Genomic DNA, 20,604 nt, shown 5'->3' on the forward strand with positions numbered 1-20,604 from the left:
ATCGCACAAAGTTGCAGCTAGCTGCACATGCGACTTTCTTTCATTTGAACCTGCTTTCACTTTTCAAAAAAAGCTTCCTTGATTCTTCTTCAACACTAAACCTTTAGAGCTTTACTAGAACGACTACGAATTTGAGTGCCTAACAATGCGGAATTATTTGAGGCAATAACAATACTCCAAAAATACTCGTTTAAATTCCAATACGGCGGTTTTTTTTAACAAAAGCTGCTGCCATCTGTAGGCGAAAAATAAAGGCAAAAATATGTTTCTTTCTCACTTCGTGAGACGCCGCTGTAGTCGCAAAGAATGACGCTAGATCTGAAGAGGAACGTCATAGTTCCGCCAGCCAATGAGCAACTGCGTAGCAGACTGGCATTTAGCGGCGTAGCCATTAGCCGTCGGCCATACAACTCAGCTGACGGGAGCTGCTTGTGGTGTTGCTGCTTCACAGCGCGCACCTTTGTTGTGGTGGTGACAATGTTTGCGCGTCTATGCAAAACTTAGCGTCGAACCTCAACAACATTGGCAAGGGAGTCAAGCACGGCATCGGCGGACTCATGAATCTAGCGGCGGAAGGGGGCGAACACCGCCCGTACATTGTGTATGTGAATTTCAACCAGGACGGCACGTAAGTTTTGCGGAGTCTCTTTTTATCGCACGATTGCGCTGGGGGTGTCGAAGCGTTTTTCGGACTTGTGCAACAGCGCTAAAGACTGGCTGAAACGTGTTTATTTTTTTTTTTCTCTCTTCGCAAACGCCATCCCTCCTCGTTTGTTGCAGTTTAGGCGCTGGCAAGCTGTCGCTCGCTGGCACTCTGTCCTCCCTATTTGGAGTCCCCTCCCGACCGTAGTGATGGTGCTCGTCCGCTCGATGAAAGATGCTTTCTTGCTGTCTTCGCGGTGCTTCGTTCCTGGCGTTCGGTGTACCAAAACAAACACGGCCACACTCAAGGATCGATCTTTCACTGCAGGCGTTATCAGCCTAGTCTCCCCTCCTCTCTGGTTGCACAGCGCCAGTATGCAGCGCATTTTCCATAGCCGCACACTCTCGCTATTGTGAATCGTTCAGGGCGCGTTTGGCTTGTCGCCCGCTCCCCTGCCCTCGCTCGCATGGGCCCAGCTGAGTTCGCGGGCGAAGGGCAAGCCCAGCCTGAGGCAGTGCTCAAGGTAAGTAGGACAGAACGCCAAGAGCGAGAGCGGTCTTGTTTTTTTAATATCACTTCGCGTCCAAGTCCCGCTGGTCGTCTTGGTTGCACCTGCTCGCTCCAAGGTCCCGACTACCATTCGTGCTCGGTTGAGGCTGACGACGGAGCCCTTAGCCTTGAATGGGCAGTGCGCTGGTTGCCCGCGGCCGCCAGTTATTAATCTGTCATATGTCAGCGCCCCTGCGATTTGCGGGGTGATGTAAGAGGCGTCGTTATTTTACGTTTTGTTTTGTCTTGCTTCCCGCTGTATCGTCGTCGCGTCGTTCGTGGGGGAGCGCTTACGGTGTGTCGTTTCCCGTTCCGATGCGTCAGCGCGGAGCGGTCAGCTGTTATCGCGCTCCCCCTCTCGCCAGCCGTTGTGCACGACGTGTCTGTGCGTGTGCACGCGCGCGCACACTTGTTCGAAGAAAACCTGTAGTCGGGAATATCGCGTGACTTAACGCGTCGCTTTCGTAAACCCCCGCGCGCTAGAGCCGCTTGCGTTAGCGCCTAGCTCCTGTGGGGGCCATGGCTGCATGCAGGCACGTCCGAGCCGACCCTGAAGGCGGTCATAGAGTATATCCTGTAGCTAAGGCCTTTCGGGACGAAAGCGTCGTGCTTTCGAAACGTCGTCTCTCGGCGAGTCCTTGGCTCAAGCGAGCGCGGGAAGCCCTGTCACTGAGGAGCGGGCACACACACGCGGTTTCACGCAAACGCGGCCGCTTCGGGTTTTCTTTTGTCCTTGCGGAACCGTATACCCATTGTCTGTAAATGCCACGCCCCCTCAACCCCCACCCTCCCCGCCAACCTAAACGAACACACAACAAAAAAAAAAAAAAATCGCAGCTTGTCAAGTACGAGTTGTGCTGTCTGACATTGATTCGCGGGAATGGGAGATTCGTGCACGTGCTTTCTAACGTGCCAATAAATTTTTAGATTAAAATACGGGAATACTAATATGACAAAGAAAATTTCGATGTAAGCAGTACAACGTAGTCTAACCCTGCGCGCACGAGAATGCAGCCTTTTACTGGCATGTTAAGGAATGTGGAACAGCTAATGCAAGTGCTACATCTGGGCGAAGTAAAAGTAGAGAAATACACTAATGTATACAAATGAAATATTTCCTGAGCTAATAAACTTTTTCCTGGTTGTTTCATTCTATGCTCAGCCAGTTGCTTTCCACCAGCTTTTCACAAGATCTTATGACAGGTTTGAAAAGTGCTTATGTCATGGATGTGTGGTAAGGCCAGAGGTTCCGTCACCCACCTTAAATTTCCTTTATTAAGGCACAAGGAATGTCGCGTAAATGTTTTATATCCAACAAGTCTTTCAGATTATCATTCAGGAAACTGGAAGAGAATGACATTTTGCATGCACACATGTGTGGCAGCAAACTTTATCCATGTGGCTTACAATATAACCATTACTGGCAAAGTTTCTCATACTGAACAACTTACCTTCTATTTACTGATAAGCATCTTTCAGGTGCAATGCTGGGACTAGGCATTTCTATAAAACATATGCTCTTGCTACACTTCACATGTATTCACTACTCAAGTACCAGAGTGTAAATATGATCCCTGAATAGCCAAAAAGCTGCCAAATATTTATTCTGCATGGATAGTGAAGTGACATGTGCTTGGTATCAGTTGCTGTTTTGCCTCTGACTGCATGGTGAAGGTAATGCCCAGAAACTGGTTGAATATTGTTTAGTCGTGAATTCATTCCTAGGCTCAATGTGTGGATTGGTAAATAAAAATCAATTGGAAGTGGATTACTTTCTTTTTGCTAGTTTGCTAGAAGGGACTGGGGTGGTAGCTGCAGGTCAGTTGGCTGGACAGGCATGGTCAGTCTTAATTATTCTGAAAACTGCATTTGTCACATCGAAACCACTGCAGTCATGTTCTGTCCAAGTGAAATTGATTAACTGTTTGTTTATAATTGACAGCTATTTCAATGCATGCTGTCTTGCATGAGCTGCAGTGATTTTCATGCATGAACATAGGTATAATGAGCTCATTTAATTGTGAATGACATTACAGTGAATCTGATAAAATTTGTTCACATGCCATTGTGTGAGTGCTATTAAGACATCTGGAATTGAATGACCTTTTGTGCACATGCGGTATGGCTGTGAAGAGCAGGTTAAAGTTCAATGTCTGGAGGCAGTGTCTTAAAAACGTCGTTTGAATTGCAAAATGTGCCACTCCAAAAGCAGTGGAAGAATATACGTGCCACATTTGCCAAAGGAGGCAATGCGGTTCAATTTTGTGCCCAATGCAGGCATATTTAGGGTTGCTTGTCTCGCAAAATGAAGCACATTTTGCATTATGTGAAATAGTTGCTGCTTTTGAAATTCTTTTGTTCTGTGCGAGGCGAGGCAGTAGCAAAAGATGGTTCTCACTAATCTTGCTGTCATCACACGATGCATCAAATTCTTTAGGTTGATAGCATTTATCTTCTTTGCGTGTTTATGAAATGATACATAATTTCATATACTTATGCTGGTTGTGCGGTCTTTTTTCAAAACTTTTGATTTGGAGGTCCTAGTGTGCGCATACGATTAGTATCATTGGAGCAATTTAGAGTGCACGCATGCTCAGCAGCAAGATTTGCCATTAGTCATCTCTGCTTAGGAGGTAGTATTGAAGAAAAAAATGCAGAAATTACGGCTGATTTGCATACTTAATCAAATGCGAAGTAGATGTGTAGCACTGCTTAGGCGCGGAGGTAAGCACAGGCTGCTTCACAACGCGGCTAGCGACTTGGAGCCAAGGTCCAGGGAGCACTGCACATGCTCATCTGCTGTCCGTGAAAGCTTGTGCATTGCTGCCCAGTGACGGTCGCCACATGCGAAACTGATACGTTCCTCTCTCACTGAGTGAATCTGTGTGGCCGCTCTTAAATCGCGTGATGCGGGCGTCGCCACCTTCTTCCTCCTCTTCAAGTTCACGCAGAGAGCGGCTTCGGACAGATATCGGCGAAATCCATGATTGCTGCTAGTAGTGCTACGCACTAAAAGTTCCTGCAGTTGTAATGAAAATGGTTATTCACATTCTGCTGTCATAACTTTCGTGAGCTTTGCCGTGTGGCGTAGGCTTTCTTCAGCCTGAACATGTGGCCCCAATGAATGAGACACTGTTGCTTATTTCCAGGTCACTCTCAATTGGGACACAAACTGGGTACAAGTTCTTTGCCCTAGGAAACCTGGACAAGCTTGAACAAATATATGAAAATGGTGAGTGCTGGGCATTGTCTACTTGCTTCTTTTGTGTACGCAGTCACTTGGAGTCATGCTAGGTGAAAGGGCCTGAAGGTGATTTGTAGCAGCTGTCTGTTGCATTCCCGCTTGTGGTGTACATATTAGAAACTTTAAAATTAGCTTACACGGAGGCCAGCTCGACTGCTGAAAAAACGTTTGGTGTCCATTTTCTTTCGTGGTAGTGCAAATTCTCCGCCTTCTCTCTCTCCCTGCAGAGGGTGAGGGCACGTGCCTGGTGGAGCGGCTGTTCCTCTCGAGCCTGGTGTCCATCGTCAGCATCTCGTCGCAGCGCAAGCTTAAGGTGTGCCACTTCAAGAAGGCCTCAGAGATCTGCAACTACTCCTACTCCAACAGCATCCTGGCCGTGCGGCTCAACCGGGCGCGACTGGTTGTCTGCCTGGAGGAGAGCCTCTACATCCACAACATCCGTGACATGAAGGTGAGCGCGCGTTTGCTTCTGCATGTCAGCCTGTTTCGTGGCAGTGGTAATAAGATATCGATATCTCGCACTACCCGGGGTTTTTCTTTGTTTTATTTATATTTTGCTACCTGAAATACCCCATGCTAGTACCTGAGGGACATAATTGCCAGGGCAAGCTCCGGGATCTGGAAAGAATGGATGTAACATATTTGCAAACATTTCTTGTAATCGGCGAGAACTGAACATTGATGTCAGTATTGAATTCGGTATTTGCTGAGAGTAGTCTGTTCAGGATGCAAGACAATTATCAGATTTTGGTTTTTGGCTTGACTTTGCAAGGGCTTGAGGTTCATTTTTAAGTGTTTGAGAGTATTAGCTGTAATATCAATTTGGTGGGGAGCAACCACAAATATGCTTGTTGCTAGCATCCAGCAAGTGTGTAGTGCCATGTAAGAAGTTGGTGCTTCGCTATGATGGAGGGTGTAGAAAAGCTTCCACTGGTAGTGCATGTGTATCTTAAAGGCACAGAACACTAGAATTTAGGTCTCGAATTTTTTTCGGCTCAGTTGGAAAGATTGTCTAAAATGCTCGATTCCGTAACGGTTCTGGTAGGAAATGCTGTAGAAAGTTTTTAGGCAATTTTTCTATCAGTGCATGCATCCATTTTTATGTACAGTCAAAACTCGATTTAACGAAAATATCCCGATTCCCCCCTCAGCTGCCCACATAGTCCAATGCATTGAATAACTCGAAATAACGAAACTAATTTTGCTATACATCCCGATTTAACAAACTTTTTCCTGAAAATGATGATGAAAATGCCTATTTTTAGTCTAATTTGTAGTCAAGAATGTATTGACTGCGAGCCAACGGTGCCATCGCGCAGCAACTACATCCCGCTTTTGCCAAACTGTGCGGTGTGAAACGAAAGTTATATCGATTTTAATTCAGGAGGTTTCGCCAGTGGTAAAATGCCGGCACGTCGACCAGCTGTCGGCAGCGGTGCCACAATTATTGTTGCCCTTAATCTGCTGCAACAGTTTGCCGGAACACGTGAGGGAAGAGTGCACGAAAAATCTGGGCAGATGTTGCTTACTAGCTGCAATCGAGGAAAGATCAGCAACATCTTTGCTGAGAAACAACTTTAGTCCCCTGAGGCCCTTCTTGCCGAGGTAAAATTTTTATTGCTTCTTTTCATAGGCACTATCGGTGTGGGGGTGGTTGTGCGAGCCACAATTTCATTGCAGCAACGTAGCATATTGGACAAGTTGGCATTGTTTAAAGGTGACATAACAGTAGATTCCCTGGTCCTTCATTAATGTTGTGCTGTTACGTCCTTTCAAAGCAGATTTCATTTTCAGCCCATTTACGCTTCCCAAATATAACTCAGTAGTACTTCTTGAAGCTGTGACACTATATAATAGACTATCGTATTAAGGGAACGACAAATGCCTCCCTCGATTTAACAAAATATTTTGCGGCTCTCCTCAACTTCGTTAAATCGAGTTTTCTGTAGTCCGATGCTGAAAACCATGAGCAGCAACCGCGATGTTGACTGGTGGTCTACAAAAGAGATGTACCGAAAACAAATATAAATTTCACTCGCCAGACAGTAATCGTACATTTGGTTGTTTAGAGTAACGTCCTTTTCAGTTTCACATTTAATGCTTTTACAGCACAATAACGCACGCCTTGTCGATGCAATTTTAGTGAGCACTATCATAGTTTCATTCATAGAATTTCACACTGTGGCGCCATTTAGTGGCAAAACCTGAAAGCATGCCTCTCAGTGCGAAAGGAGGGGCAGCCTTTATTTAAGGACGCACTAGAGAGAGCGTAAAATATAATACATTATGACAGGCACTCCTAGAAAAAAAGAACAGTGTGCACTTACGAAAATCTACTATTTTGCTGGCATGTAGTCACGTGGTGTACTACATTGAAAGTAATAGGGTTTCTCCGCTAGATAGCGCCTCAGTTGTTTTTGTGAGATTTTCAGTGGCAAATTAAAATTGTAAAGCTTCTTTTCCTTGATATTGTAATGCTCGATGTATACTACATGTAGAGAGATCTTTTCATCTTCACCATGATCTCATGACATATTTGAACCAGTGGTCTGTCTCTTTAACAAGAATGTGCCACTCTGTTGCTTGCATGTGTAGCATTACCTTTTCGTCAATATCTGTGTGGGGAGGTGCTGGGAAGTAGTTCCTCACTGAAAATTTATTTGCTGTCTGAGGGTTTTTTGGCACATTTTATGGTGTTTTAAAAGTGGTATGGGCAGTGCACCTTTATATATATATATATATTTGTTTAATGAAAGGAAAGGTGCAGTATTGTTCATGCTTGTTGTGTGGACACCTGAACCTTGCTGTGAGGGAAGGGAGGAAGGTGGGAGTGAAAGCGGAAAAGTGAGAAAGTGGTTTTGCCCAAGTGTGGCATCTAGTGCTACTTGTAGATGGTGCACTCTTATTGTGGTTACTCCTGCTCCCAGCATGGTCCGTAATTTTGTTTCATTACTGCTTTGCCTCTGCTCTGTAACTGACTAACAGTGTTTACAGAAGGCTCTTTCCCATTGAATGCTTGCTTATTGCAGTGCACTGGGGTGGTAGTTTATGCATGGGGACTGCACTTGCGTTTTCGTTTGGTAGTTGGATCATTGTCGACAAACGAAAACTTTACGAAAACTTTGCTCTTGTCCTTTGCAAAGCTTCACCGTTTTTCCCTTCAAATATGTACTGGCTACCTCAACAGTAAATGTCTCTGCTTTATTCTTGATTCTGCTGCACAACTGTGGATTGTGCTAGAGATAAAGCGACAATTTACGTACTCTCAGCTTTATAACTTCCATTGAAAATGTTCCTTCAATCTGCCCCCAAAAGCTGTCTGTGGGAAGGAGCTTTTGATGGAACCTGACACTTTCACAAGTTGTTTGTGGCCAGTCACGCCAGGCACCTTGGCTGACTGACACACCTGGGCCGCAGCAAGCAGACTCAGTCCGTCTCACTCACACGGCTTGCTGCTGACCCGCTGCAAACGGAGGTTTGACCTCCAGCCGCGAAGGCCCGGTTGTCAAGAACTAACTCCCCCTAACCTAACTGTCCCTTGTGCTGAGAACTGTGCCATTCATGGCAGCGGGGGGCCTCTCTCCTGCAAACCTGGACAAGAATTGGATGCAGGTGCTGCACACGATCCGGGAGACCCCGCCCAACCAGAAGGGACTGTGCGCTCTGTCGCCTTCCAGCGACAACTGCTACCTCGCCTACCCGGGCTCGGACAAGATAGGGGAGGTGCAGATTTTCGATGCCCTCAACCTGGTGAGTGTTGGAGCTTGCATTTTTCACTGTTGGGTTTGAACCACTGGGCAGTTTCACTTTCACCTGCTGTTAACTATTACCACTTAGTCTATGAAATTGGCCTCAAAATATGGTGAGAAATTGCGGACGCCTTTTGCTCAGTCTGTGGTCAGACGTGCAACTACATTGGAGCATGATCCACATTTTTGTGAGCACTTCACTGCGGTGGCTCAGTGGTTGGGGCACTCGACTATTGAACCCAGGGCCGTGGGATTAAATTTGTGCCACAGCAACCATTTTTCGATGGAGGCAAAAAGCAACTGTTTTATGTACTTTGGGATTGCAGTGTATGTTAAAAATCCCCTAATGGTCGAAATATCCAGAGTCATTCGCTAAGGCGTCTCTCGTAGCCAGAGTTTCTTTGGCATGCCAAACACTACAAACCATGCGAGCTCTTCTCGTGCATGTCTTTGACGTAGTTTGTTTCTTTATATGTCATTAGGGGATTCGTACTAGGCCAAAATAAACGTCCCTTGTTCAAAAAGCGGCAGAGCTCAGACAGATCATGCAGTTGAGGACAGCCTCTTGACATTTATATACTCATTGTGCCTTAATTTTTCTGCTGCAGCTTGTGTGTTAGTGTTGCTCTGTCTGCTGTAATGCGGTTTTGTGATTTTTGAGCTGTGTGGTGAGAGCAGGTATAACTGCATGAAACTTGTTCTTAACGGGGGAGCTTTGTGTTTAGCATGGCGTGCTTTGGTGAGCGATTTTGAAAACACACTACTTCATCTGCACCTCTAGATAGCCTGTATAATGTGAAGTTTGTTTGCAGTACTATATGCGTAGCAAGAAAGTGTGATCAGCAAAAAAATAGCAGTCTCATTGTTTCAACTGATGAGACTTCAGCCTCCAATTTGTTTTTTTCAGCAAGCCAAGGTGATGATCCCGGCTCATGACAGCCCCTTGGCTGCCTTAGCGTTCAATGCCTCGGGAACATTGATTGCGACAGCTTCGGAGAAGGTCAGTTGAAATTTCATACCGTGCAGCCTCAAAAACCTTGTCTCATCTGAGAATACCGCATGCTGACTGTTCCAGGGCACGGTCATTCGGGTGTTCTGCGTTGCAGATGGGCAGAAGCTGTACGAGTTTCGGAGAGGCATGAAGCGGTAAGTCAGTGCCATTTTAGCATATTCTAGCTAGAATTCTCTCCCTTCAGAATGTGCCAACTTTGGAGCCAAGGACTTGCGGGCAAACACTGGTTCCAACGTGAGGTGCAAAATTCGTTGCATGAAGGAACGTAGGCGGAAAGAACGTGCACAGTTAGTGCATTGCTAATATGCTTTCTGTCCTTGTCCTTCTGCGCTATGGATTGAAGGTTCCAAATGCAGTGATATGCATGGGTATCCGTTCTTGCGCAATGGTTCCAAGTGTGGCTAGTTGTCATTGTATGTGCTACATTGCTTCTGCGCTTTTATACGAGGTACAACTTCTCTGCAGCAGGTGCTAGAGGTCCCGAGGTGCTACAGCGGTGCTCCAATGATGCTGGCACATTATCTTGCCTCTTTGTGGCCACTTTATAGCAGCCGTTCTGTGTACTCATTGGCTATGTCTAAGGAAGTACCTTGCGTGTTTTGACACACGGTTTCAGAATGCATTGCGCCACGGTGCTTCCTGGTTCCACGCTTGCACCATTAGGAAACTGTTGGACAGCATGCTGACCCACTTGCGTTCTTGTGGGCTCTGCCGCTACATTAGTGGCATTTCACATTGGAATCTCGTTGACACAATTCTCACAGAAATAGTAAATAAAGCATATTATTCGAAAATTGATTGTCCAATATAGGACCGAATATCTCGAATTAAACATCCTTTGCGCAAAACTTACTTTAATTACTGTGCTTTGAAAAACCTGTCATTTTGAGCATTTTCTTCTGCAATGTCCATAAGCTAGCTTTTCTGTATCCTAAAGATGAATCAGTCGCAGTTTCATATATAATTCTGTATCCTCAACAAAGCTGCTAAGAGTATCCAAGACTGGGCGCTCTGTCAACTTCGCCAACAGGGTTATCCCTGCAGGAGATCTTTTCGGTTATAGGTGCCCAACATCTTTGCACTCTGCAGAGTTCAGCCAATTTCTGCGGGCATCACTGTGTTTATGGCATCAAAGACATTATACACACGTTACTGCCTGCTTCACCCCTGATAAAATTATGAGGGCTGTGTAAGGCTATCTCAGGCATTTTGTGTAGTGCGTCATGATCTCCAGCCTCTATTTCCATCGTTCAAAGTGCGTGCGAGTGTTTCATTCTGGCCATGAAGCCATTTTCTGTCTTGATTTGCTGTTCTCTCCTTTCAAAATCAGGTTTGCTTGGAACTTCAAAAAACTGATTTGTCGGAATTGGGACACAATGAGGCATATCCTCAAAGTAACTCTAAATGATGAAATTGACGAAAAGAAAACACCATCAGTCGCCCTCTAAAAGCAACGGCTTGTGCAGGTGTGCCAGCATCTGGTCGCTGGCGTTCAGCGCCGATTCGCTGTTTCTGTGTGCGTCGAGCAACACGGAGACGGTGCACATCTTCAAGCTGGAGGACCCCAAGGAGGCGAACAAGGTGGCCGAAGAGCCCGGCACCTGGATGGGCTACTTGGGCAAGGCCCTGATGCAGAGTGCCTCCTACCTGCCCACACAGGTCACCGACGTGTTCAACCAGGGGCGCTCCTTCGCCGCGGTCCACCTGCCCTTCGCGGGCGTGCGCACAGTCTGTTGCCTCAGCACGTGAGTCACACAGCACCCACGAATCTTCGGACCGAATTCTGGTCGAGGCACACAAATTTGGCAGGTGCAAGTTTTTCAAGTTCAATCCTTGGCTCGACTAGCAGTTGCATTTATATTTTGGTGGGTAAAGGTGCACGGTGTACATAGTTTTGAGTGCATGCTAAACAATTCTTATGGGTTTGAAATTTGTTCCAAGCCGGTTGTTTCTCCTTGTTTCCGACGATGGGTTGTTCTCTGCGAGTGTTCTTCACTTCCTCCAGGGCTTTGTTGCCTCCACCAACTAATTTGAAAATCCGGATGATTCAAATTGCTTATTCAGTCTCGGCTAATGGTTATGCAAGGCTGTGCCATAAGATGCTGACAAATTTGAACGCTGCACACCATCCACTGCTTGGTTCATGCGGTAGGCCATGTCCAGGTATGACTGGCATGTTAAGAGATCGTTGAAATAATCATACTCGGAACCTGTGTTTCATGCTGCATAGTCACTTGGACCCCTTTTGACTTGTCTGTGGACACAGGCAGGAGGACAAGCGTACATCCACAAGCATCTTGTTTCACTTTTCTGAGCTTCATGACAGCCCACAGTGACGGCAGCTCGACCAGCCAGCATCAGCCAACCAACTTTATCCAGCAGGTCCAGATGCACATTGTTAATGTTCTCATCCTCTTAAAGGGCCGCTGTCCAGGGAAGGCCCTTTTAAGCAAAGGAGCCCAGTGTTTCGATCAGGTACCGGAGATAGTCTGTGCAAAATGCTACAGTGACACGCGCGCCGCAAAGCATCGAAAATACAATTCAAAGCTCTCTCATGCTCTCCTCCGGGAAGCCAGCTTCCCCGTTTCCTGCGCTGGCCTGACGGGCCACAGCAATGACGTACGTACCGCGAACGATGTCCATTGGTCCGCCTCGCTGACGCGCTCGCTGAGAGCCACGCCCCACCTCCCGCAAAATGCGGAGGAGGAAGGGGAATTTGTATTGCGGAGGCTAGACGGACCTCAGGCAGGAGAGTGAAAAACCTTTGCGAGGGAGCGGAAGGAGAGAGGCATGACAGAATCGGGTGATTGCGGTGGCTATAACTGCGTTATTAGTTACTCTTTTCAAAAACATTTTGCGGCCTTGCGTTCTAGGGGCGAAGTCTCACAGTCACCGGGGAAGAAAATATTTTTGACCGGAGGGTGGACAGTGGGCCTTTAAGGGGGGAGGCTACCTTTGAATACCAACTTTGTTGTTTCTTGAGATAATTGAATAAAATTTTCAGGGTAGACTCGTGGCACAGCCATTTGAATAACTGCAAAGTTTCATGGAGCTGCGCACATTGGTACTCAAGTTAGAGAAGTATATCAATGGTTCACATGGGTTCCTTGTTCCATGCCTGGTGAACTTGCAAAATGTGTTGGCACTATGAAATTCATTATGAAGGTTCCTAAATAGTTACCACAGGGCAAGACAGAGCCCTTTTTTTTTAATTTCCCTGCCGGAAATTTTAGCAGTGCATTGAGGTTAGCGCCACTAATTGGACTTCCATTAGCCTAATTTTGATTGTTTATTATAAATTCCAGACTCAATAACTTGAAAAAAAATGAGCTTGTCTTGCCCTCGGAAATTTATTCAGGCACACAATAAAAAAAAACCAGGTGGGAATCCGATTAGTGGTTCCAGAAATACTGCGGGAATAAGCAACCATACCATGAAAAAAATTCATTCTGAGAAAACGGCCCTTGAAGTTTAAAACAGCATTTTCAAGTCTAAAGTTTGTTTTTCACTGCAGCACGTTGTGCCTCCACCTCCCTGATTCCCTCGGAAAGTGCATTTTCATGCGAACAGCGGACGACGCTGACGACGCGTTATCGTTTGCGATGACAGACGCGATACGGGAGGCTGAGATCGCCGAGGTTGATATGGTCAGTACAGCAGGCACCCTTCAAACGCCGGCTCCTTACGTTGACGCGAAAGATACGCAGTTGGAAGTGGCAGCGCAGTCGGTCTAGTAGTGATGTAGCAGAAGCAGCACTAATAGAAGTGTCTCTGCGCCCGTTGGCAACGCTTTTTGCTAACTTCGCGATTCGGACTGCATTCGCAGAACGACGACGTATGCAGTGTTTTGAACTTCTTAGCGCGCATCGTAGCCGACCGTGCAATAATCCACAAAGTGCACATAACTGTTCAAAACACGCCACCAGAATTCATAACGAGCGATGATCACGGCGATCTCAATGGTGAAACGTGAAGCGATTCAGCGAGCGCACAAAGAACGCCAGCTCAGTAGGCAGCCGGAGCAGACGACGCGCCGGGGAGGGGCCACCGCGTCAGCATGCGCAGCAGTCAATAGCAGTTGCGCGATCCCCCGCGTTCTCGCGGAGCGCGCACTTTGTCCGATCACAGCCCGAATTCGAGACGCGGGAAGCTCAACAATCCCTGTGAGGCCCCCAATCACAAGCGAGCCATGCTTCTGCTACGCCGCGGATGTCGCCGGCGAAGGCAATATGGAAAAGGGCAAGCATTCACAAACAAAACAAGACCAAGATGGCGGCACTCGGTTCAGCAGCAGAGAAATGGAGCGTGCGCCAAGTTTGGGTACTTTTGCCTTTCGCTCGCAACTCTGGGGCTGCCGCGCCCAGTTGTATATTTAATTTAAAGCAGTTCCACGACGAATTAGGCGTTTATAATTATAGGAAAGGCAGTTTATAACATGTACAGCCGAGATATGCACTTTTTGAAAAGCAGACTTTTTCGCGATTTTTCGACTTTCAAAGCCCGTGTCCCCCCTTAAGCTCCCTTCCCCCCACCCCTCTCTCACACCTCGACGCAATTTTCCTTGCTTGCATCAGTTATTCTCCTTGTGTGTGAAAACTGCCTGCTTGTCACGGGCTATTTTCTCTGACAGCCAAAGCCTCCTCACATGTGATAGTGCCGCTTATGATGATCGGGATGTGGTAATGATGCTATACTGTGGCACACCGTAAAAAATGTGGGATGCCCTTACAACCTCGGAGAATTTCTCTTTTGATGTTGTCACTTTATGCACATAATAAAGCATTGATTGGAGTGCGATGAACAGTCGTGCCGAGCTGTTCTCTGCTAAAAATCCATCTGTTCTTCACATGTGCTTTTATTCATTTTGGCGTTCATCTCGGGCACTCTTCTCCCTGCATTCTATGCACCCCCCCCTCATTGCATATCCAAAGCAACGAAGCATAGACTCCTGCAGCTTTGCACCTTCGTTTGTGACCCTAACCATGCCCTTTAGATGGGCGTTGCATACTTGACCCTTCCTGGTCGCTCCACACATCCACATCTGAATCGCTTCCATGCTCGTGACACTTATTCTTGTTCAGCTTGCAGTCTTAAAGCAGTCTGAAATGCGGTAACAGAAGTAACCGCGCTAATCCACTACAAAAGGTGACAAGCGCGTGGTCAAGGGGACAATGCAATTGTGAGCCCACGAGCAAAAAGCGTGAAGTTTTGACTTTGGATGGATTTGGATTTGGCTTCCCTGTTACCTGTATTGCCAACATAACACCGTAAAACTGCAGAAACCAGAACAGAGTGGTGGCAGATTCAATATGGCTGCATCCCGGCGCTGCTTTAGTCCAAGTTGCAGCATTTGATTATAACGCGAGGGTGGACTTTGAGAAACATGAAAAAAAATAACTCTTGTTACATTTGAGTAAATACGGTACTTGGCTATGGTGCTACAAATAGAGCAGAACAGTTTAACATAATTTTTCGATGGGGCAGTCTTGTTTTCTCAATGGTAGATGGCATCTTTTAGTGCTGGCATCGGGGACTGAATTCTGTGGTCATCGTAACTGCTGCACTACACAGGTATTGTGCGTTGGCAGTAAAGGTTATGACGGTGACAGGGAAGCATAGGTTTTATTAAAGCTTATGGGGTTTAATCTTGAAATAACGCTCCGAAGGGAGTTAGACGCGGAAATCACCTAGCCCTAGTATGCCAGCCCTAACAGTCAAAGGTGTGAACCACAGTGGGAGTAGTCTCCACTGCAGCAGGTTCAGACCAGAGGGGACAAACACAAGTTGCGTACTCAGACTTTATTCTGCCCGAGTACACGGCAAAATACAGCACTCAAATTGAAAAACAATCGCTGCAGCGAGCGTTTGGGAGCGTGATAAAAACCACTGAAAGGGGAAAAGCACACGTGAAAAGGGTGAGAGGAGTGTTCTGCTCATTTGGCGTGGCTTTGCGCTTGCGGCCCACAGCGGTAAGTGCAAACAATAAACAGATTTCGGTGACAGTGGCGGTCTCCCCGGCAGAAAGTCTAAACCACACATGTGCATGATTACCCACCGAAAGACGAGATAATCATGAGACGCGTTAGTCTTGGACTGTGGAGAGGTCTTCCGGGTAGGCCGGGAGGAAAGAGATGGCGGCGGTGCTGCTGGAGACTGGGAGGCACTGGGGAGTAGCTGGTGTGCCCTGCTCTCACCATCCTCCTTCGTATGTATGGCCGCTATAGTGGCTGTATGTGTATCCTCACAAGCTACAGCTAAGATTACTACGCTGGCTTTAAAAGTGGTGTTGCCAAAGCCTGCGATATGTATTGCAAATGCCAGCAGCTACTCAGGATCTCAGCTTAACGACTGAGCACATCCAGAGCAGACCTGTGCTAACTTATTTCTCTATTGCAATGTAACCTTCTGCTTGCCCTTGTGCTTTGCAGACAATGCGCAGTAGATTCTGGTTGTATTGAAACCAGATGTATCGAATTATTGCTTATGGACCTTTTCACGACCCTCAGGGAAACCAGTTAGGCTGTGCTGGGCAGTCGTTAACTCTTTCCTTGCCCCTTGGAAATCCTATGCAAACATGAAGTGTGGCATTATGGAATGTGTTCATTGAACTCCCGTAAAAGCAACATCTGACTCACTGAATGGAGCACTGCGCCCCTGCAGCTGTTGCTCCAATGGTGCTCCTGCGGTGACCTTTCTCGCGCGGAACATTAAGGTGGCATAAACCTGTGTGACATGAGCGTGGAATACAGTTGGCAACAGCCTTCAATCTTGTGGTGCCATTTGCCATGCTAGCTTCTCTCCTTACTGCCAAGGGCCTCGCAAAAATCAATTGCACTTCAGTCTTAATGAAATGTTGCATTTTTGTTGCAATTACGATTAGGCCTCTCATACTGGACTCTGGCTGTAGTTACAAAGCGCTGTCCATGGCAGTTTCTATGCTAAGCAAACTAGGCCTAACTACACACAATAAGCCACCCATACATCCAGTTCAATGTGCGTGTTGATATTTTCGGCATGTTGTGGGCGTGCCAAGCTTCAGTTGCTGAAATGTAAGAGTTAACGTCCACAGCAGAATCCTGGTAGTTGCCAGTAGTGGTTACAAAGTGTGGCGTGTCTCTAGTGGACTGAGAGTTTCACAGTGGAAAGAATTTTGATCATTCTATAGAGATATATGCAAGGAATCGGTATGCCTGCATCCTCATGATGGGCATCTTTTGGGGTTTGTTATTCATCGAAGTACAGAATTTAAAGAACACGAACCTACAGGCAGCATGATATAAATATAAAATTGAATATATTACGGCCATTTTTTTAACCTACACCAGTTACACTAGCGTAGTAAATCCCTATACTCAAGTTTTTCTACGTTAGTGTAGCTGGTGTAGGTTAGAAAAGTGGCCCTTCTAGGTCAGTGACGTTTGGTTCGCCTTCACTTTATGCTGGAGAATGTCAGCATCTCGGTTGCGGTTGTGTTTGCAGGGTCCAGAAGATACCGAGGGTACTGCTGGCTACCGAGGACGGCTACCTGTACGTCTACAACCTGGACCCCGTCGAGGGCGGCGACTGCACCCTTTACAAGCAGCACAGGTTACCCATAGATCCTCCACCTAGGCCCAATTGGTGGTTTTTTAAGTATTGGTCGTGATGTCTTGCACATTTCGAGGCAAGTGTAGCTGTTGTGGGAGTACAATAGGGTTGTTATGGATCGAGTGGGCCAATTTGAAGACAGTTGTCCTCTGTCTAAAACTTGTTCTGCCCACTCTCCCTCTCCCCCTCCATCCGTCCTGCAGTTTCATCTGTCCGTGTTTTATGTGGGTTATAGTTTGTAAAGTTAACTGTCCTGTGCCTTTCACAATTGATGACTTCCTCCTTTAGGACAGCTTGCAAGCTATCAACCACCCTCCTATTTTTATTTCTGCCCATAGTATTTGCTCATGTTTTTTATGCTTTTAAGTTTTTACATGCTGTTTTCTCAATGCTCAGCTTTTCGTTAGTTTTTCGTGTGCCTGCTATGATGTGACTGTTTTGGCAAGTTTTTCGTTTGCATGCTGTGATGTGAGTGTTTTGCCAAAAAGCTTTTGCAGAGGGCAGTGAGAAAGTGATCACTGGAGGCAGTCTATGTTGCAAAGCAATGAGGGCTGGCTCAGATGTAGGAAAAGTGACCTGTCCTGTAAGGGTTTGCAGTTTGTGCTTGTCATAGTGAAAAATTGTATTTCTGGATCCTGTAATTTTTGCAGGAATTATTTACACGAAACTGTGATACCTGCGCAACTTTTGCGTGAATATTTTAGGGCATTACAGTCGTACTCGGATATATATCGAACCCGGATAATTCTAATTTTGGTTATATCGAACTCGCGGAATATCCCCTTCAAGATCCCATGGAAAAGTATAGGAAAACTGCGTCGTATATCGAACTCCAGTTTCGCCAGTCGTTTGATATATCAAACTGCAGCACGCACTAGAAGCTGCGCCTTCCCCAAAGACAATCTCATCACCTCGGCCGCGTGACGTTTTCAAGTTGCGCATGGAAGGAACGAGAGGCAACACTTCGGCGACGGGTGGTCTAGAGCAGCGCCGCGCCCTTCCCTCAAAGGCGCACGCATCTGCGGTGATCGTTTGCCACGCGCTAGGTTCCCTCTCATTTCTTCACGCACATGGCTTGCAAACATCACGTGCTGGCGCGCAGCAAACGATCGCCGCAGATGCACGCGCCTGTGGGAAAGGGCGCTGCACTGCCATAGACCAGCCGTCGCCAAGTTGTTTTCTCTCATTCCTTCCATGTGTGGCTTGAAAATGTCTCTCATCGAACGGCCGGGGGTGATGCGATCATATTTGGAGAAAGCGCACCTTCCAGTGCGTGGTGGGGAGTTCGATGTGCGACGCAGCTTTCCTAAAATTTTACATAAGATTTTCAACGGGATATTCCGTGAGTTCGACATAACCAAGATTGGAATTATCCAAGTTCAACTATATCTGCGACTGGTACAAATTTGGTGTTTCTTTTAAGGCATAATCATGATGGGTACAAACAACTCTGTGACAATTGTACAAATTTTCTGATCTCAAGGATTTTATGTGATGTGTTGTGCTGCATGCATGCATGCTACTGTGATAATGCCGAGAACTTTACATCAGTCTCATTGTTTCTCTTTAATGATTTCACGTATCTATTGCTGCCATATTTTGTGCAGTGTAACAAATTTCAGGGTAAAGTACAAAGTGAAGGGTCGTGCATTTACACACTGACCTTCGCAAATTTTTTTCAAAAATTTAGGTGTTCTGGAAGTGCCTTTTTCATATTTACGCACTGTTTTTACTGAGCATGCAACTGGAAGCTCTGAAAGAAATCTGTACAAGGCAATAAAGCATTTACAACATGACGTTGAAGTCTTCAAGCAAAAAGATCATTTGACACTTCCCGTCCATGAGTGGAAACCATTTGCTGCGCACACATTTTTCTAGTGGTTACATTTTTTATGTTAATCTGGGGTCGTTTTTTTATATAGCAGGCATTCAAAAGAGCTTTAAGGGTTATAGCAATTTAATGGTAAAAACATTTAATGGTTATAACTTGGCCTGGCCGGTTGGGTGTTGTTGGCTAGTTTGACCAGAGGGTTGGTGGTAATGGAGTGCATGTCTGTGGTCCGTAGGCTGGACGGTCGAGAGGCCACGACGGCTCCGCCGCAGTCTGGCGACGCGGGTTCAGACAAAGCAACTGCAGCGCTCGGAACAACGCAACCGACTCCCGCTGCACGCAAGCCCGACTTGCAGGGTAAACAGTGTGACATTCTCTTCACTCTGCCCACCCCATCCACATGTTACTGTCATCAACCACTTTCCATCAGTGCTGTATATGTAACAATAGCCTGTTGCAGTGTAGGATTAATTGGAGAGTATTATTTGTGTAGGTATTTGCATGTTTTCCTCATTAGCTGGAAAAGAAAAACTTTACATACAACTATCACATTTTCTGAAAACCTCCTCTACAGCTGATGGTGACACTGCACTTGGCACTGGAGATTGGGGGGTCTGCGTGTAGTGCTGCTTTGAAAGTGAATCGAATACAAATGGTCTGACTGCAAACTGAAAAAAAAATCTACAGAGTTAAATACAAAACAAATATTCACCTAATTGTTGCTACTTCTGCAGTTTGTCCTACGAAATGTAATACTGTTGGGGGAAACGGTGATTAGATAGCTGCTGTGCATGGCTCAATATTGAGCCACTCTTTTTCTAAAGGTGCAGCAGTGATCTCTGCTAGGGGCATGCAACATAAAATTGTAACTGTTGGGAGGGGGATGGTCTTTGAAAAAGTCAAAAAAGATTTGGGATGCCAAATTCGAACTTAGTATTTTAAAACCAGAGTGAAATCTTGATATGATCCTGCTTAAAGGTCTCTCAGCAGCACCCTATAGATATAGAGGCAGTGGATTTTCGTACAGCTAAGAGATCGTATTTTAACGTGGGTTTGGATAATACGATTGCGAAAATGTATGAAAAAAAATTGAGTGGTTTCAAATCTTTCTTCAAGAAGCAGCGAAAAAGTTCTAGCAAGAAGGGGGGGGGGGGGGGGGTAAGGAGGGGCAATAGTCGCCGTAATAATGGCAAAGTTCGTGTCCAATGTTTCAGCACTATTTAATTGCTTAATGAAGCCCCCTCCTTCTCTTGTCAGCAATCGAGATTTTTTTTTTTTCGCAGTTTGCAATGCTGATCATTTCAACGTGTCAACACTGTGAACGCCATTAATAGCAGAGTGCCAAGTTTTAGACACTGTTTGCAGCTTTGTAAAGGGTGTTTTGAAACTGACTCGGCTCGGCGAGTTTCGGAAAAGCTTGCTTCAGGACAATGGATTATTCATGACAGGTTGTTGAAAGCGCTGTAATAAAAGTTCTGTGCCGTGTGTTTCATTCATGACCTTTTGGGTCCCGTTTTGGATAATACGCTTAATTTTCTATTCTAGTGAGAATCGTATCAATGAGCTTCCACTGTATTTGGAAGTTAGATATTTTATTTGTTTCAAATAATTCGAATCGTGGACTAGTATTTGACTCTGTTCAGCAAACCAGATTGGCGGATACTTGTTTGATATCTGAAGAATATTAACATTCGCACTTTCGTTGAGAATGCATCTGTGAAAATGCAGAATAATGAATTCATTGCAAACTTTCTAAATCATGAAAAAAAGAACGCCCATTTTACACAGCTTGTCCTTTATCCGTCTAATGGCAATGGCTACCTAGCTGGCTAGGTAGGCTCTCATTTTTGGGGGCTTTTGTGTCTATCAAAACAAGTTCTAAATCTGCTACTGCCAGACGGCTGCATACTGAGGCTTAAAGGTATCTAGTCATTATCCAAACCGAAAATTGGGATCTCGTATTCTATGGCTTCTAGTTTGAGAAGTGGG

The 20,604-nt window shown here is 46.0% G+C and overlaps 1 protein-coding gene across 5 annotated transcripts in view; it reads left to right on the top strand.

Moving 5' to 3' along the window:
• The first annotated feature begins 366 nt into the window (after positions 1–366).
• Positions 367–20,604, top strand: part of Atg18a (Autophagy-related 18a) — a 29,193-nt gene continuing 8,955 nt past the window's right edge. For 2 of the 5 annotated variants that reach the window (XM_084604148.1, XM_084604145.1), the window contains exons 1-9: positions 367–628; positions 4,342–4,424; positions 4,664–4,887; positions 8,037–8,186; positions 9,093–9,185; positions 9,261–9,331; positions 10,664–10,942; positions 16,677–16,784; positions 18,851–18,972. In XM_084604148.1, coding sequence (XP_084460274.1) covers positions 492–628; positions 4,342–4,424; positions 4,664–4,887; positions 8,037–8,186; positions 9,093–9,185; positions 9,261–9,331; positions 10,664–10,942; positions 16,677–16,784; positions 18,851–18,972 — 1,267 coding nt within the window. In that variant the 5' untranslated portion in view covers positions 367–491. The remainder of the gene's footprint in view (positions 629–4,341; positions 4,425–4,663; positions 4,888–8,036; positions 8,187–9,092; positions 9,186–9,260; positions 9,332–10,663; positions 10,943–16,676; positions 16,785–18,850; positions 18,973–20,604) is intronic. The other 3 variants (XM_084604149.1, XM_084604147.1, XM_084604146.1) reach the window with 2 other exon arrangements.

This window comes from Amblyomma maculatum, chromosome 5 (assembly GCF_055883805.1).
Source record: "Amblyomma maculatum isolate TAMU_Amacu chromosome 5, ASM5588380v1, whole genome shotgun sequence".
Lineage (NCBI taxonomy): Eukaryota > Metazoa > Arthropoda > Arachnida > Ixodida > Ixodidae > Amblyomma > Amblyomma maculatum.